The 17,097-nt window shown below is 39.9% G+C and overlaps 1 protein-coding gene and 1 long non-coding RNA gene across 3 annotated transcripts in view; both read left to right on the top strand.

Moving 5' to 3' along the window:
* The first annotated feature begins 471 nt into the window (after nt 1-471).
* LOC307161767 lies at nt 472-4,650 on the top strand. Its single transcript, XR_013821802.1, has 3 exons — nt 472-677; nt 3,644-3,882; nt 4,496-4,650. It is a non-coding gene; the product is annotated as an uncharacterized lncRNA (long non-coding RNA).
* Nucleotides 4,651-8,165: 3,515 nt separating this feature from the next.
* epha4a (eph receptor A4a) overlaps nt 8,166-17,097 on the top strand; it is a 37,183-nt gene continuing 28,251 nt past the window's right edge. The window contains exons 1-3 of one of the 2 annotated variants that reach the window (XM_079876085.1): nt 8,166-8,340; nt 9,408-9,475; nt 11,714-12,377. In XM_079876085.1, the coding sequence (XP_079732211.1) occupies nt 8,241-8,340; nt 9,408-9,475; nt 11,714-12,377 (832 nt within the window). In that variant the 5' untranslated portion in view covers nt 8,166-8,240. The remainder of the gene's footprint in view (nt 8,341-9,407; nt 9,476-11,713; nt 12,378-17,097) is intronic. The other variant, XM_079876084.1, reaches the window with a different exon arrangement.

The following is a 17,097-nucleotide window of genomic DNA, read 5'->3' as shown; positions in this document are numbered from 1 at the left end:
AAAATAAAGTGTTACCGTGATATTTTTGTAAATTGAAATCATTTTAGTCAGCAAGGATTTTACAATGTTACAAAAAAAAAAAATCCATAAAAAAAAAAAAAAGCTGTATACTTCTGAACTTTCTATTCATCAAAGAATCCTAAAAAAAGCCTCATGGTTTCCACAAAATATTTAGCAGCACAACTGTTTTTCAACATAATAATAAGAAATGTTCCAAATCAGCATATTAGAATGATGTAATTCATTTATCTTGCTGCTCTAATCACTCTTGCAATAAAATTAAACCTCAAATGTGTTCTGATTGGCTGTTGCTTTGTGCAGGATTTGCGCTTCAGTGAAGGCATAAAAATGACTTGAACTAGCTGCATTGCACGTAGTTTGGACAGTGTGCTTTGGATGAACAATTTTGTTCCTGGTTGCAGGGGACACATGGGACAGAAGGGCTCTCCAGGGCTGTTGAGAGGTATTTTTAGAGGCTGGTCTTATCTGAACTCCCGGAGGCCTGAAACTCAGTTATTCACCTTGCCAGGTCAGGCGCTGAAAAGAGAATCAGCGGGCATCATGGGAACCGACCGAGTGGTGGAGCCAAAGGGGTCGACGGGTGACCTCACGGTGCGGCTGGGCGGCCCGCTGACAGTCCGACAAGAACAAGACCACCAACAAGTCTATTTTCACCGGTACCTCTCACTCCTTCCTGCTGTCACACAGACTTACACACCAAATCACTTAAAAAAAAAACATGAACACACACCTTCATCATCTTAAAAAATGGCTCTCCTTGTTGTGAACCCAAATAAACTCATGCAAAACTTCAATGTATTCTCCTAAAAAACTCACACATATGCTCTCAATTTCACCCTATGAATGTATCACAGGTGTTTCTGAAGCTCACAGTAATACCAAAAATAATTTGCTTGTTTATCAGTAAGCATGCCAACACAATTACCGCACTAATTACTGCAGTCGGTGCGTAAAATATTACCAAGTGTGAGGCATGCCTCCTCTCATGCTGCAATATTCATACCATAATCATGTTATTACTGTAAACGTGGCTCACTTTACGACAGCGGTAATTAAAAACGACTCTGATCGCAAGTATCAGTGGCAGCTTAGCACTGCCGTACTGTCAGTAATTAACACTGCCGCCCCATCTCTCCCTTTCCTAATGAAATCGCTCAGACAGATCATAGATTTCTCATTCATCTCAGCACACCAGGCACAGGCAGCTCACCTCCACTGCTGCTGAACCACGTTAAAACCAAGTACAATGGGGAAAAAAAACTCTCTTTCTTTCTGCCTCCCTGTTTTTCTACAACAGAGAAATCGATCATTTAAGCTGCTAAAACTGAAGCTGTGTTTTTGCCCGTTATAGTGCCGCTTTCAGCTTGTTCTAGTAAAAGAAACCATGTAATGATAGAATGATATATGAAGGGTTTGCACAGTGTAGCTATTGTAATTTCTGGCAAATTAAAGCAGTGTCTTGGAAAGCCGAGTCTTTGCCATGTTACAAGCGCTGCTTTAAAAATCAATATGCCAAGAGGAACAGATGGGAGAAGGCATTGTGGACGGAATTCTTTACGCGATATTTACATATCTAACTAGGCGACTGACGCTCCAAGAACCAGTCAACTGCTGTCTCAAGACCTCAAGCCTCACGTCTGATGATTTATTAGGCTTCTGGCACTGGTGAAACTCGCTACCTGGCTGCCTTCTGCCCTTCTCTGCGGGTGTGTGTGTGTGTGTTTGTGTGTGTGTGTGTGTGTCAGTTTGTTACTTGGCATGTGTGTCTGAATTTGTGTTCATTTCCATATGTCTGTGTTTGCTTGTCTGGGTTCCTGTGTGTTAGCACATATGTCTGTGTAGGTTTTTTGCAGTTTTTATAGGTGTGTTTCTAGCATTTTTGTATGTTTGCATGGACACTGAAGCATTTTAATAATGATAATAAAAATAATAGTAATCAGTGTTGGGGAAAGTTGCCTCTAAAAATATTGCGTTTCAATATTTGCGTTACTCCCTAAAAAAGTAACTAATTGCATTATTCAAGTTACTTTTTATGAAAAGTAATTTTACAGTATATTACTTTTGCATTACTTTGCTCACCTGGGCTGGACTTACAGTATTTTAAAAAGTGACTTAGATATTTTGTTGTAAATTTAAAAGTAATGTGTTAGTTTACTTGTTACTTGAAAAAAGTAATCTGATTATGCAACTTGCATTACTTGTAATGTGTTATCCCCAATACTCCTACTACTACTACTACTACTACTACTACTATTTAATTTATTAAATAATAATTATTAAATAATTAATAATAATAATTCCAACAATACCAATAGTTATTTTTCCTCTCCTCCTCATTCTTCTTCTTCTTCTTCTTCTTCTTCTTCTTATTAAATGTAAACATTCTATATAGTGTACAACTTTAGAGGCATACAAGGCGTACACAAGTTTATGTATCATTTGATGGTCTTACAATATTGAATTCAGCGAATGAATATGTTGGTTTTATCATATTTATTATCAGTTTGATCAATTGAATATGATTAATGCTATCACATTTATTTAACACAGTTAATGTGTTTACCTAATTTGACCTCTGATGTTTCATTCTTTATGTGATCTTTAAAGACAAGTTGGAACAATTCTGAAAGGACACACACATCGGTAAATGAGTAAAACAGCTTAATGAGTGCAATAAGTTAATGTAACGCTGTATTTGTGTTTCACTTATATTTCATACTTTGTTGAAGTTTTATTATAATGAATTTAATCCATATATAGAGACTAAGTGATTTCACTTTTATTATTCCATCTGGATTTCATTTATACAAACTTTTGTCTTTTAAAGGGGCCTTTCTCAAAGTTTATTTCTTTTGAGTAATAAATGAGAGTCCCATATTGTGTCTTAGTATTGAAATTCTTGAACTTGTTATGGACAAGGATTTATACTTTTTTAAAGTTGCACATGTCAAAGCAGTAACCGTGGTGTTGTCAATATGTTGTATGTTTCGGTCTCTTCAAAATCGGTTATTTTTCCATGGCAGAATGTAGGCCTGTGTGCAAAAGTTACATTTACACGTTTATTCCTTTTGTGTGCTTATAATTAAGTATATTTATCTAAACGTGACTTTGTTAGGACTCAGCAGCCCGTTTGAAACAACAAAAGTTCTCGCTGTCTTCCTGCCTCTCTGCCAGCACCTGCTGCCGCTTTGAGTCTCTGTTTATGTCAAACTTTACCTCTCAGCGCCATCGAGCGTGGAGCTGACTCCGAGACAAATGGCAGAGGACATTTAAACAAAGCAATATAAGGCTCCACTGAAATAATTCAAGGTTAGAGTTACAAACAGTCATGGCAGTTAACTTAGTGAAATGACAAAAGGCAGATTGCAGTCTTGCATGACAGATCAGATGTCTCGGTCTTTGAGCAATGGTACACCTAAGTCACAAAGGTAGAAGTTATGGAGCTTTCTGTATTTGTATTTGAATATTGTAATGTGTTTTACAGTCATAGATGACTCTCTTTCCCTTTCGTTCCTCGTTCATCCTGAGTTTTTCCTCCGTACAGTTGTGACAGCTGCCTGGTGCGATGGGACCGACAGTGATGCCTTCACCATTCTAATAACTCTACTTTTTTTTTTTGAAGTGCTCTAGGACGCCCCGCACCATTACACAGTCAATCCGTCTTCACCAAACAGCCACTCCGCCACATCTGAAGCCTGCTGCAGGGTTGTGGCTGGCACTAGGCTGTTATTTAAAACTCTTAAGAGAAGAAGAATTAGCAAATAGAAGCCATGCTACTGCAAACGTTGAGGCCGTGTGGCACTTAGCCTGCACCACTGTGGGATGTTTGCCAATGGAGGTCTGGAGAAATAGAGTCACGGTGTGTAACCGTTTTCTTCGTTATAAAGGTGGTCACACTTCAGGATTGTTGATTTCTGTAGTATGTTTGCACTCTCCAATGCTTTGAAGTAGTGATATAACAATAATGAATAGCTATATATATTCGCCATTTTGAGATTATCAGATCAGCTGACAAACCATGTTCACTTGGCGTAAATATAATTGTGTACAATTTACTCAATTTCTTTTTCAGATTTTTTTACATTTTTTTATTTGATCAAGCTTGTGTACATCTCATTTGCTATGATTGAATTGTATTATGTATATACTGCAGGAAATGAGATTGCCTTTTAAATTCCTGAATTTGAATTGAGGTAGCAAACAGGGTTTTAATGAAAGGAAGCATAATTAAAATTAAATTGTAAAATAAAATGAAAGTATAATTTTTAACTAAAAAAGCAATTACTTGTCAATACTTTGAATGTTGGCTTGACAAAGCTTTGTTTAAAAGTTTTGAGGATGCTTGAATGGATAGATAGATAGGTAGATTAGATGATGTAGGAATGCTGTTGTAAATATATTTCTTTCAAAATTTGGTGGAAGATTTAATTTCCTAGTATGCACTGACTGTTACATTTTTGCTTCTGCTTTCAAGATATCGACATCGACCATTGGAAAACCCCAGATACTTCGACCATTACTGTGAACCCAGGGAAAATAATGTGGGACCTGCTTTTTAAAACAGATTCAACAGTAGAGATTCTGTATGTCATTTACTGTGTAAGTAACATTTACATAAAAACTGTCTAAACACCATTCGAGTGTCCGATACATTGATTGTTGGGTATCTGATTCTGTAGTTGGGCAAACATCAGGGACTCTCCATTGCTGATGATTAGGAGCTCTTACGCTATCCATTGATTTCTCCTCTACCCTGGGATGAGCGGTTGAGAACACAGAGCAGAGCTGATAGCTTTGTGTTTGATTTTCAGAGTCTGAAATCCATTCACATACTCGAGGGGGAACAGGACTCTATCTCAAACAAAAAGGTCTTTGGGAAAATCATGTATAGAGACAGAGAAAGAGTGAGTCATTCCTCATCTTTATCAGAAGGAGAAAGAGGATTTTATGCAAAAACCTCAGCAAGGTCTTTTTGGATTTACTGAAAGACAGGCACGTTCTAACAAAGAAACTTCTCTCCTCATTTGGTTCCTCTGAAAGGCTATAGAAACATCTAGTAAGGGTACATCTTTATTGGAGACAGAAAACCAATCAATCTCTTATATTATTGGACTCGGTCACATCTCAATCGAGCTGAGGGTGAAATAACTGTCTGTAAAATAACAGCCAAAAGCTCTTCTTCAGTTCCTTTGTTTCTGTATCACAAACACCCACACGCTTCTTCAGACTGCTGAGACCGTCCTTTTAGTCCAGCCTGCCTGCATTCATCCCCTCTACTACGTTTTAACCAATCCATCACACGTTCAATGTTTGCATGTGCACAGGATGTACGCATTAGAGCGGAGTTCTTTCGGATATGAGTGTACGTTGTTTGGAAGGTTCTGAGAGAGGCCAGAACGTGGGGCGTACAGAAAGTAGAAGAGGGTTGTCTTGCTCAAAGTTGGCGATTACAGACTGCACAGTGTCCCTTGGGGGTCCCGGGTGCACTCGGTCTGGAGGCCTGCGTTAGCGTTGCACAATACAGATGTGTGGGCAGATGCCATCTGGGGCTCGGAGAACAAAACCGAGTGTGGGGGCGCCGTTCAGGGAATTCAATCAGGACTGGAGACCCGAGAATCCAGAAAGAGAATAGAAAATGATCTGACGGTAATCAATCAAAAAAAACTGTGACACAAATGACCAAACACAACGGCCCAGAGCAAAGCCTCGCAGAAACACACCCCTGCCTGTGGCGACTCCCCGCCCACTGGCCATAACGCGATCAATAGGCCTACACCGATATAAACCGCAGGGATTGGTCGAGACCGCTAAAAACGAACCGCCTCCTCCTTGGCTAATTGGGCCTTTATGATTGCGCAGTCTTTCGTGCAGATTGAGAAAATAAAACGCCATTCTTTCCGTCAAACTGAGTGACAATCGATGTTGGGCACCCATCTAGGAACGCCAGATGCTCCGCCCGACTTCATTATGCTGGCCGAGATGGTTTCGCCGGAGCAACGGCATCGCCACAAAGCGTTTCGATCGTGGCCCTAGAGACAAAGTCCCGGACGTCACCTGCTCCTCAGCCTAATGCTATTAAAAACGAGAGATCCCAGAGAGGCCCCAAACGCATATGGAAAAGAACAAAAACGTAGCTTCTCTGGCCTATACATAAACAGGAAACGCTAGCTGTGGTCAGACGAATCTTGAATTTTAAAGTCTGAGAAGGCGGTGGAACAATTTTCAAGCCTTGACCGAATCTGCTGGGACCAACTTTCAGAAAACAACTGAAGACACACCCTTTACTGGGAGCACTTCACTAGAAATGCATTGTTTTAAACAATATGGCACTTTCCATGAATAGGGTACAAAATGGGGCCTGAAACGGAAAACAAATTTTCAGTGAAGGAGGTGCCTCCTGAAAATGTTTATCACCCCCCCCCCCCCCCCCCCCTAAATTAAATTGATATAAAAAACATTCAATTGATATAATACATATATATATATATATATATATATATATATATATATATATATATATATAGCCCATATATATAGCCTATATATATATAAAATAACTAAATTTATTACAACATTACAAAACTACACCAGAATGGGTGAAAAGGTTGTTGTAGCTGATAGATATAACAAAAAACAAACAAACATGGGATTTGTTTTTAATGCTTTTTAAAAAGGGTCATGTGACACCAAAGTGTCCCTGGTTTTTCCACATTTTGTAAGTCACTGTGGATATAACAAAGGTTTACGTGCTTATTTATTCAAGCAAACACACTGATATCTCACTTTATTCCAGCCATCTAAATTTATCTTATAGTGACACAATAATAAAGTGCAACTACAACTGTTAATGTTAAAGTATAAACAGTGCCTTGTCTCTTTCAGATCCATCAGCCTCGAGGGCGGTCCTCAATAACTGAAGTCAGTACTCTCCTTTGCAGCCCATCCATATGCAAACACACTGTTGTCAAAGTTGTCAGCACACAGTCAGCCCCGACACCCGTTACAGGATGTAGATTGGCTCATCAGGTGGGCACATATAGTAAGACAGTGCAAAGCGTGAAGCGAAATCGACGCATCTGCTGCTATTGATGGAACTACGATAGAAAAGACGCAACTCTGGGTGTGGGCGTCATGAAACGCTTGATTGACAGGGGCTGGAGAGGTCGTGGAGTGTAGGCGTCCAGTTGATAAAGGCATAAAGGGTCTCACACTAACATTTAATAACTTTTAGTCTTTGCAGCAACACAAACTGAATAGCGATGCTATTCGCGAATGAATCGTTTTTTTTGTGTCGGTCAGAACAATTCGTACAAGAATCGGACTTCTTTTTCGGACACGATAAACACAATTATTTATAAAATTTAATCGAAAAATGAAAGAGAAATAATGTGTCTACATGTGGTTTTATTGTAATGCCATGCCAGCATGCAAATGACGCAATTATCTCCCAATACTAACCGACTGATTTGCGATAATGAGTCTTTCTACTGAGACTGTAGCACTGAAGCACTGCAGTTTAAAATGGTCTGGTTTACGTTTTGAAGCATCTTCCCACTCATAGTTTTAGAATTGTTTGTTTTAATTAATAATTATTGGAGAATTCTGTTTCCCCTGAATAAATTGCCTGTTCGTAATGAAGTATTTATACACGAACTAGCACGTTTAGAAACCAGCTTATGTCTGAGTGTTGTGGATTAGAGGAATACATTGCAAACACTAGACGGCGCACTTGCTCTTCCCACAATAGAGCTGGTAAACTTAACTTTAATGCCTTGCGCGTTCCATACAGTCTTTGTATGACGTATATAGATATAATAATCATGATCAGGACATTTCCCATCTATTGTGGACCAAGTTCTATATGTAAAGAAGAGATTTAACAACAGCATCTCTCTTTCTTTCTCTCGCGTTCTCTTTCACGCGCACACTGCATTATATCTCTCTCACACGCGCGAGCTTAGTTTTTTTTTATGAAACGCAAAAGATTAAACTAAGAAAGACTTTTTATACTTCTCCAATTCTCATATACCTGGAAAATGGGCTGGCTATTTCCCCGAATGGACAGACTGTTGACTTTTTGTGTCTCGCTGTGACAGGCAGGTCAGGCAGTAAAGATCCGCCCCTCGGCGGTGTTCAGCAGTGCATCACTCTCAAACGCTAATTCCACCGGGACAGACGCAACTTCGGTCCGCACGCGGAGCGGAGGAGACGCACACGAAATGACACCAATGGCTGCGCTTGTATTCACAGCGACTTTTGCGCTAATAATCTGGATACCGACTTTCACATTAACCGCACGGGTCTACCCTCCTAATGAAGGTAAGGATTTACCAAACCAAAGGAAAATCTTTCCAAGAGTTATTTTTTGTTGTTGTTTGGGTTAAGACTTGGGACGGTATAGAGTGGCACACTGCTACGACGGACGTTTATTTCTTTATTTACCATTTGTATTTTTTATTTCGAGACTTTATCCCGTCAGCGAAAAGGATTTATAGAATTTTTCTCAGAAAGTCCCTTTGGGGATCTCCAAGTGTCTGTGGTTAAATCCGCAGATCCTATGGAAGTTTAAACTCGGACTCTATTGGGAGGAAACACTGTCTTCTAATTGTGTTAAAATTATTTTTGATCTTATTTATTTATTTATTTATTTATTTGTATTTTAAGAAATGTGCTTGGATGACCAAAATGGAAATTTAGGCTAGCGCATTCGAATAATTTGATGGAAACTTGTACGACTCCTTTATTATTTTAATTTATTTGGAGCGTTTTCAGAGGCGAAATGTACGAAATTCGTCCATCATAACCAGCATAGACACGCACGAAACAAATGATTAAAGCATTTCAGTATAATGTAGACTTTTCTCTGTTAACTCGCGTAAATATCTCATTACACTGTACGCTTTTAATTTAGGGTATGCTAGGTCTTTGTTTTGGTTTATGAAGGCCATAAGCTACACACAAATAGACAAATTCTGAAACCCTTAGAAAAAAGAAAAGAAAATAACTTGTTGTAAACATAAACCTTTTATATATTCCTTGCACATTCACTGTTCACTGATTATGCTCTTCTCTCAAAGGACCGGATTTTGTTTGGACAATAGCCAAATTGGAACACTGATTAAAACAATACTTAATCATGCCACAATCAAACTTTATAAAATACTTATTTTGGCCAAATATATGTGTTATTTAACCATATCCAATACATTTCCTTAATAAGCATAAATCAGTGTACTTTGAGGAAATGGAGAGAGTAATAACTTTGTACAGTTGGGAACAAAAGGGTTGCAAAAGAAAGAAGTTGTGACTTAAGAGACAGTTTGGGCAAGTCATAAGGAGGTTGATGATCCATCTTCAGTGACTCACGGCATTTTGTCTTTCCGCAGTGACGCTGCTGGACTCGAGAACTGTGCAAGGAGAACTGAAATGGGTTGCGAGTCCGACGGAAGGAGGGGTGAGTCTACAGAGTACAGATAGTGTTGTTTTTACTTTTGTATTTGTGTGGAAAAATCTCTATTGACAACTCTTGAAGGTGCTGATCGTCTTGGAAACTATATTTGCTCATGAAAAGCAGACTAAAGAATTTAAAGAACCTTTTTTGAGCACAGCGGAATTGCTGCTCCACACTGTACATAAAACAAGAAGGTTTAACTAAGGCCTCATGCTATGCTAGAAGCACACCACAAATTGATGGAAAACGGCTTAAGATGCATCACACTGTATGCAATCGGTATTTTCTGCATTAGTGCATAGATGAAACACAGAAGACTAATGAGATCTACACAAACATCCATAATTATAAATCCTGACAGATGAAATGGCTTTGTTCTTATAATTTGATGTTTCATACAGACTGAGAAACGACTTGAGTTTAAGTGCTTGTGCTCCGGATAATTAATCTAGAAATTTTATGCTTTGTAATTATGATGTTCATTTCTTTACATTATTTATGGGCTGGCATCTTAAAACTTAAAATTTCTTGGTGCACTATATTTTGCATGTACAACAATAAAGCTAGACTTTTTGACTTAGTAAAATGAGTACAAACAAGATAATTGAAATACAGTATGAAGGCTATGTGCTGATGGTTAACATGCTGAGATTTAAATATTTTGTGTATACATTTTTCACAATTTTATATTTATTTAAAAAAAGTAAAAAAAAAAAAATTGTTGGCCACACTTTACATTAATATTTGTACTTAATTATAATTATTATGCAGTCAGCAACTGCATGTGTAAGTTTAAGCACATTATATATACACATTATTATTGTTAGTGTTGTGATTTAATTAGTACAACATAGTTTAAAAAAAAAAACACTACAACTGCATAAAATAATACATTACATTAACAAAAAAATGTACTCATTTTAAAATTTTTGTATTGAAATATTGAAATCAATCTACTCAAGTATAAGTGAAGTTATTTATCTGTGATTTGATTAATTAAACCACAATTAGTCTTCCTTATTCTCTCCGTACACACTTTGGTTGGTTTCAGGTTTAATAGTGAACTTGGCATTTGAGGATATGTGGTTCCCCCCACCCTCTACTGCTTTATCTCATCCACCCGTTTGATTGACAGGGTCCCGACAGAACCCCCTCCCTCATGCAAACGGGCCGAATGTACAGCTTTATCGGTGTGACAGCTGGGATTTCTACACTTACGATTTACAAAGAGTAAAAAAGCGAGAAGAAAAGACAGCGTCATAGATCGTGACAGGCCTTTTCAAAACTCTCCTTCATTGCATACATCTCATTTGAAACTCTCACCAGCAGGAAGCATCAAACTCTAGGCCCCATGGTATTACAATGGCTTAATATGGGATTAATGGTGACCAGGAAGTCAGGGCGTTCTTGTAAATGTTGCTGGGTACTGCATTTGTTTGGTAGATGTGCAAGGGTGTTGGTAATGCTGTATTGTTATTGAAAACCATACTTTCACCTTAGTGTTAAGAAATTCACAGCAATCAATCATTTGACATATCGCCATATCTATCTCCCAAAAACAACTGTTTTTGAAGCCTTTGAAAGTCTTAAACGGCACTTTCAGTTCTGATACAGAAATGGAGCTGAACAATGCTTCAAAGAATCATATTATCTCAATTATGTTAATTATTTAGCAATGTCCAATAAAATCTTTGTATGGCCAATGAGTTTGTTTGCAAAGAAGTGTAAAGTTTGAGTATTAAAACCGCTTGTCTCAAAGGCATGGTTCACCCAAATATGAAAATTCTTTACTCATTTACTCACCCTCATGTTGTTCCTAAACCTGTAAGACTTTTCTAATGAGGAACGCAAAAAGACATATTTGGGAAATTTTTTGTTTTGGACCCAATTGATTTTCCTTGTATGGACAACAACAGTTGAATTATTCTTCAGAATTTCTTCTGCTTTTTGCAACAGAAAGAAAGTCACACAGGTTTGAGTAAATTATGACAGAATTTTCATTTCTGGGTAAACCACCCCTACTATTCACAAAACAGTGCACTGAATCTGGCAGATGTGTGATTTAAATTCTCATTATCATATCGTAATCAATGAAATCATTGCATCATTGCAGCTGTTGGTCTGTGGTAAATCTCCAGCTCTGGGCCTGGAATTGTGTGCACTTGCTGTGACAAAAGTCTCCCTAGCAGAATCTCTATAGGCCTACTTACCTCTCTGTCTTTCCCTCCGTCTCTCTCACAGTGGGAAGAGGTGAGCATCATGGATGAGAAGAATATACCAATCAGGACATACCAGGTATGCAATGTTATGGAACCCAACCAGAACAACTGGCTCCGAACAGACTGGATTCCCCGTGGCGGAGCTCAGCGCGTCTACATCGAGATCAAATTCACCCTGCGTGACTGCAACAGCCTGCCAGGAGTCATGGGAACTTGCAAGGAGACCTTTAACCTCTACTACTATGAATCCAACAATGACAAAGAGCGGTACATCCGAGAGAACCAGTTCACCAAAATCGACACCATCGCGGCCGATGAGAGCTTCACGCAGGTGGACATAGGAGACCGCATCATGAAGCTGAACACGGAAGTGCGGGATGTAGGAATTTTGACACGGAAGGGCTTCTACTTGGCCTTCCAGGACGTTGGGGCCTGCATCGCCCTGGTATCCGTACGGATCTTCTATAAGAAATGCCCCCTCACTGTACGCAACCTGGCCCAGTTTCCAGACACCACCACCGGTGCGGACACCTCATCACTAGTGGAGGTACGCGGATCTTGTGTGGACAATTCAGAGGAACGTGAGGTCCCTAAAATGTACTGCGGAGCAGATGGAGAATGGCTGGTGCCTATTGGAAACTGTTTGTGTAACCCTGGCTATGAGGAACACGGGGGAACATGCCAAGGTAAGAGCTCGGATAACTCCCTCGCTCGAGTTTTTCCAACAGAGCGTTTCACCAGGTTCTGTTTCGAGATTCGAGATTTATGCACCTCCCACATGGAAAGTAAAAAAAAAATACCCTGATCGCCCAGCGGCAATATATTTCATAATTTAAGATGAGATCATTATAAGTGAGGCTGACCCGGATGCACTTTTCCCCTCTCAGGGATGTGAGAGTTTACTCAGATGTATACATCTGGGTACTCGGCAGAGTGTTGTTATTCGAGAGGTCTGGTTATGATTATGAATCGCCCTGTTTGATATCAAAACACCTCCCAGTGGATTTGCGCATGAGAAAAGTTGGCGCTAATTATTTTGTTGGAGCAACAGCCATGTGGTTTATGTGCAGAATCCGCTTAATTAGATCATGGGCGAATGCTCTCGTAGCCTTTTCACTCGCTCGTTCTCGTTTTGCTATCTCTCAAGAGCATGTCTGGTGGTTTTCAGTTCACATTAAAGCAAAAAGATGCGATTGGCAAAACACTGAAAGAGCAAAACAGATAAAAGAAGAAAAGGAGAGGATCAGATAGATTGCTTCTGTCACCAGAGGGTCGTTTCTCTTTCTCCATGCTGGCTTTGATTCCCAGTGTCCGTAGTCAGGCCATACGGCACTGAAAAAGCCATGATATACTGTTTGGGGTAATGCTGAGGTCAGTGCAAGCAAAAAGGAAGAGCCAGAGGACATGTAGACAGTTTGAGCACGCCCTTTCTTTCTTTTCCGTCTGGTCCAGGAGAGGGTCGTCGCTTGAGCGGGGTGATAAACGGCCGACTGGCCAGTCTAACGGCCTTTATTTATGAGCGCTATCTCAGCGGGCTAATTGCATGACAAATACGGGCTGTAATTTAGGGCTCTTGCAGGCTCAAGGGGGGTGGTCGGCATTCACCGCGGGCGATCTCTCTCTCTCAGTGAATGTGCTTGTGTGGGTGGTTGAAGGGGTACATTGGGAAAGGCCATTCTCAGGGATCTGGCCGTTTTTCTTGGCCACTCTTTTATTAGCAGAGCTCGCTGGCAGTGGCCGGGTTCCCCACTCGCTCCTTAGCTTTCCGTCTCTCTCCCTCTGCTCTCTTTTGCCGTTCAGATATGTTGAAATGAAGGAAAGAGGCTGTAATTGACCAAGAGCAGAACGGAGTTTCCATACAGACATTTGGTGAAACGTTTACTTAAATCACTTCAGGGCTTGCGTTGATGATTTCATTACTCTGAGATATTTGGAAGAGAGCGATTTTGATATTTCTGTTGTTTGGAGTCTGCAAAAGTTTTTAGATTTAATTTCCCAACTCACAAAACAAAACACACAAAAAACACTTCAAGTCAGAAAAGCTGTATTGGATCATTTTGGCCACTTGTTTGCACAGTGCTGAACTGTAAGGATGGCCTGCTGGCCCAGAGTTTTAGGTCAGTTGAACAAAACCATCACTTGCTCTTTCAGGACAGTTAGGGTTAGTGCTGCAGCCGGTGCTGAGTCACCAATGTAACATTTATCGATCTTATTCGTAAATTTTTATAAATTGAAACAAAAAGAAATTTTGTAAAGAAAATTTTGCACTTAATGAAAAAAAAAAAAATTGTATTTCTAGAAAATATAAAATTGATCATTTAACTACGGACCAGCAAAAAAAAAAAAAAAAAAAAAAAAAAATTCTTATTGTTGAGCATTGGTGCATAAAATATATTTGTTGTTGAAAAAGGAAACAACAAAGCAGTTTTTGATATCGGCCAATGCAAAAAGTTGACCAATAAAAACTAATCACAATTCATATTTAGTATTTTGTAGCCAATATTCCAATTTCCTTTTATAAATGTGCCTTCTTTACATATCCTTAGACCATCTTCTTTATATCTGTGTTATTTAAGCATGAGCCTGTCATCAATGTCTGATTAAGCCATCACACGCTGTCTTCAACCAGGCAACAGGCAGTTGTTTCCTCATTGAAGCGGGTTCAAAAGGTGGCTTTCTATCCCAGCATGCAGATGCGAGTCACTGTCTGTTTAATAAGTCTGTGTGTGCAGCCCAGGCCAGGGGAGGGATGCAGAGGTTCACCTTCAATGCGAGGGCTTAGTCGAGGGCGAGAACTTTCTCAATGGGGCGTCCCAAGAACCTTGTGAAAAATGCCCATTGAGGATAAGGGATACAAGCCCTGTACCCCAGAAAGCCTCAATGGGAGCCTCTCCCCAATTGTTGGGATGTCGTGATCGGGGATGGGGGTGAGAGGGGAGGAATACTAGACAGGGTCAGGGGTGACCCCTGGCTTTATCCTCCTCTCCTCCCCAAGAGACGGGGGTCATGGCCGAGATTGATTAAGACGTCAAAATTTTGACAGCTGCAGCCTAGATGGACAGGTCCAAGAACAGAGGAGCGAGAGATGGCCACAAAACAGCCGTCGTTCGGTTGGTGAATGGAGCGGAGACTTGGCCAGAGGATTTGGTGTCTTTTCTTCTTTTTAAGAGTTTGCTGTTTTCTCACTGCTCATCTGCTGTGTTGAGTAGGAGGTGAGGATAGAGAGGAAATCTCTGCTTGTTAGTGGGCGTCCGGCGAGCTGGAGACGTGTAAAAGCCCGCTGAGATGCTAGGCTGCAATTAAGAATGACAGCCCACTCTCAGCTTTTCACTACACTGTAAACGTACACGTAGTTTCGTGAAACAGCACGACGACAAGGAGAAAAATCCAACCAACACTAGTGAGTTTTCAGCTCTTTTGACAAATATGCCTCTTCAAAAAATGTGCTACAGTATTTCTAAAAATGTACCCCCATGATAGTGTCTCTTAGAAAAGAAGTACTGGTACTGTTACCATGAAACATGTCCAAACAAGCATGGTAGTACCATGGTACAGACCATGGTAGAGAAATTCATGCACCATACTATTTAAATAGTACATCAAGATATTTCAAAAGATAATATGGTATTACTATAGTGCATTTCCAAAAAACATGATAGTACAGTATGATACTTCTGTAACATTTACAAAAAAAGTATTAGAAAAATACCATGGGATTTTAGATATGTAGCATAGTACTACCATAGGATTCTTGGAAGTACCATAGTACATGGATTTCAGCACCATGGTATATTTCAAATCCATGATACCATATTGGTACCATAGTACCACCACAGTAGGAGGTGATATAAATGTAAAAAAAATGGTACTGTTTGGTAGTTTGTTGTGACACCTTGTCTAAAAATTATATTAGTGCCATGGTTCTTTTTTGTCAGTGATACTATGGTATTTTAAATGTACCATAGTACCATAGAATATATCAAAGTACCATCTGATACATCACTCAACCATTGTGCCACCGCATTATTTTTTTAATGGGTGCTAATGTAAAACAGCTCACACATATTTAAGTAATTAGAAAGGATAAAGGGTTTGAAAACTAGAGCATGATGGGAAGGTGTGATAATTTGAAACCATGTTCTTTGAATCAGAACAGACAGCAGTTTGTGTAACTGGAAGGAAAACGATGCTTGACAAGACATTATTTATGTATGTGAGCTGGGATAAACTCTCAAGAGAACGCCGTTTGTATCGACTTCACCATGCAAAAGTACATTTTAGCTTTAATCACACATTAAGCAAATTGGCGTACTTGAGGAGAGGTATTGATCCGGTTTTCTCATGTGTTATTGTTGAGACGCAGCTTTTTTTCCCTGTGTAAACTTTGCACCTTAGCACCTGTATGCGGCTGTGTATGCCTAATTAGAAAAAGCTTGCATGTGTATCTCTTCGCTGTCATAATTATGAGCAGGTGTATGAGACTCATCATCCTCAGCTGTGAGTCGTTTTTTGCTCTTTTCTTTGTTAAACAATAGCCGCCGCCTGCCAAAATGCTCCTACGTATGAATATTCATCACTTCCTTTTTGCTTTTGATGGCAAGCACATATGTTGATTCCTGTCACGATCCTCCTCAGTTCTCCCCTATGAGCCCCTCCATCGGCCCTTGAATGGACTGTCAGCTGTCCCAGGAAAGAGAGATGGAGAGAGGTGTCCTTTGATATCAGACAAATACACCATTTGCATATTTCGTCCGTGAAATGCAAAGCCAGCAAACTTGTCTCTCAAAGACAATGGGCGGCTCGTCCTTTCAGCGAGATCGAGCGAAGGTTGGGTCCATCCTCTTCGCTCTGTGATCATGGCAGCATGCTGTATATGTTTGAAATCATTTGGATAATATGATTCGCATGATTAATTCCAGATCTTTTGAATCGGCGGAGTCTGACGTTCGTGTTTCGAGTTCAGACACTCTGGTCTGTCTGCATCTCTCTCGCTGTCTGTATGTGTGCAATTGCTTGCTCATGTGTGTGTTGTTCTCCTTGACCTCTTCCTGTCTATCATCATCCGGTGCTCCCATACGGAAGCTCCCCTGACAGCTCGCAGCCCTTCAGTTGTCATGTTGTGATGGATGGACCGGGGGCGGAAAACGGCCTGAAGGACAGAACTGGTGGGAAGGGTGAGGGATGGAGGTGACTGTCCCCCTCTTACAGAACTGTTAGCATCCATGCTAATGCAAGTTTATAGGTGACAAATGCCCTTTTTTACTGTTCGTTCAAATTAAATCACTGCATTCAAACTATCATATTGTAGCCTATTACCTTCTGATGCAATCGCTGTGCCTTTGTGCAATCACAGTCATTTCTATAATAGGATATTTTCTACTTAATTTTAGTATATAACATCATTGA

The sequence above is a fragment of the Squalius cephalus genome (assembly GCF_949319135.1).
Source record: "Squalius cephalus genome assembly, chromosome: 7".
NCBI lineage: Eukaryota > Metazoa > Chordata > Actinopteri > Cypriniformes > Leuciscidae > Squalius > Squalius cephalus.
This window is presented reverse-complemented; position numbering and strand designations above follow the sequence as displayed.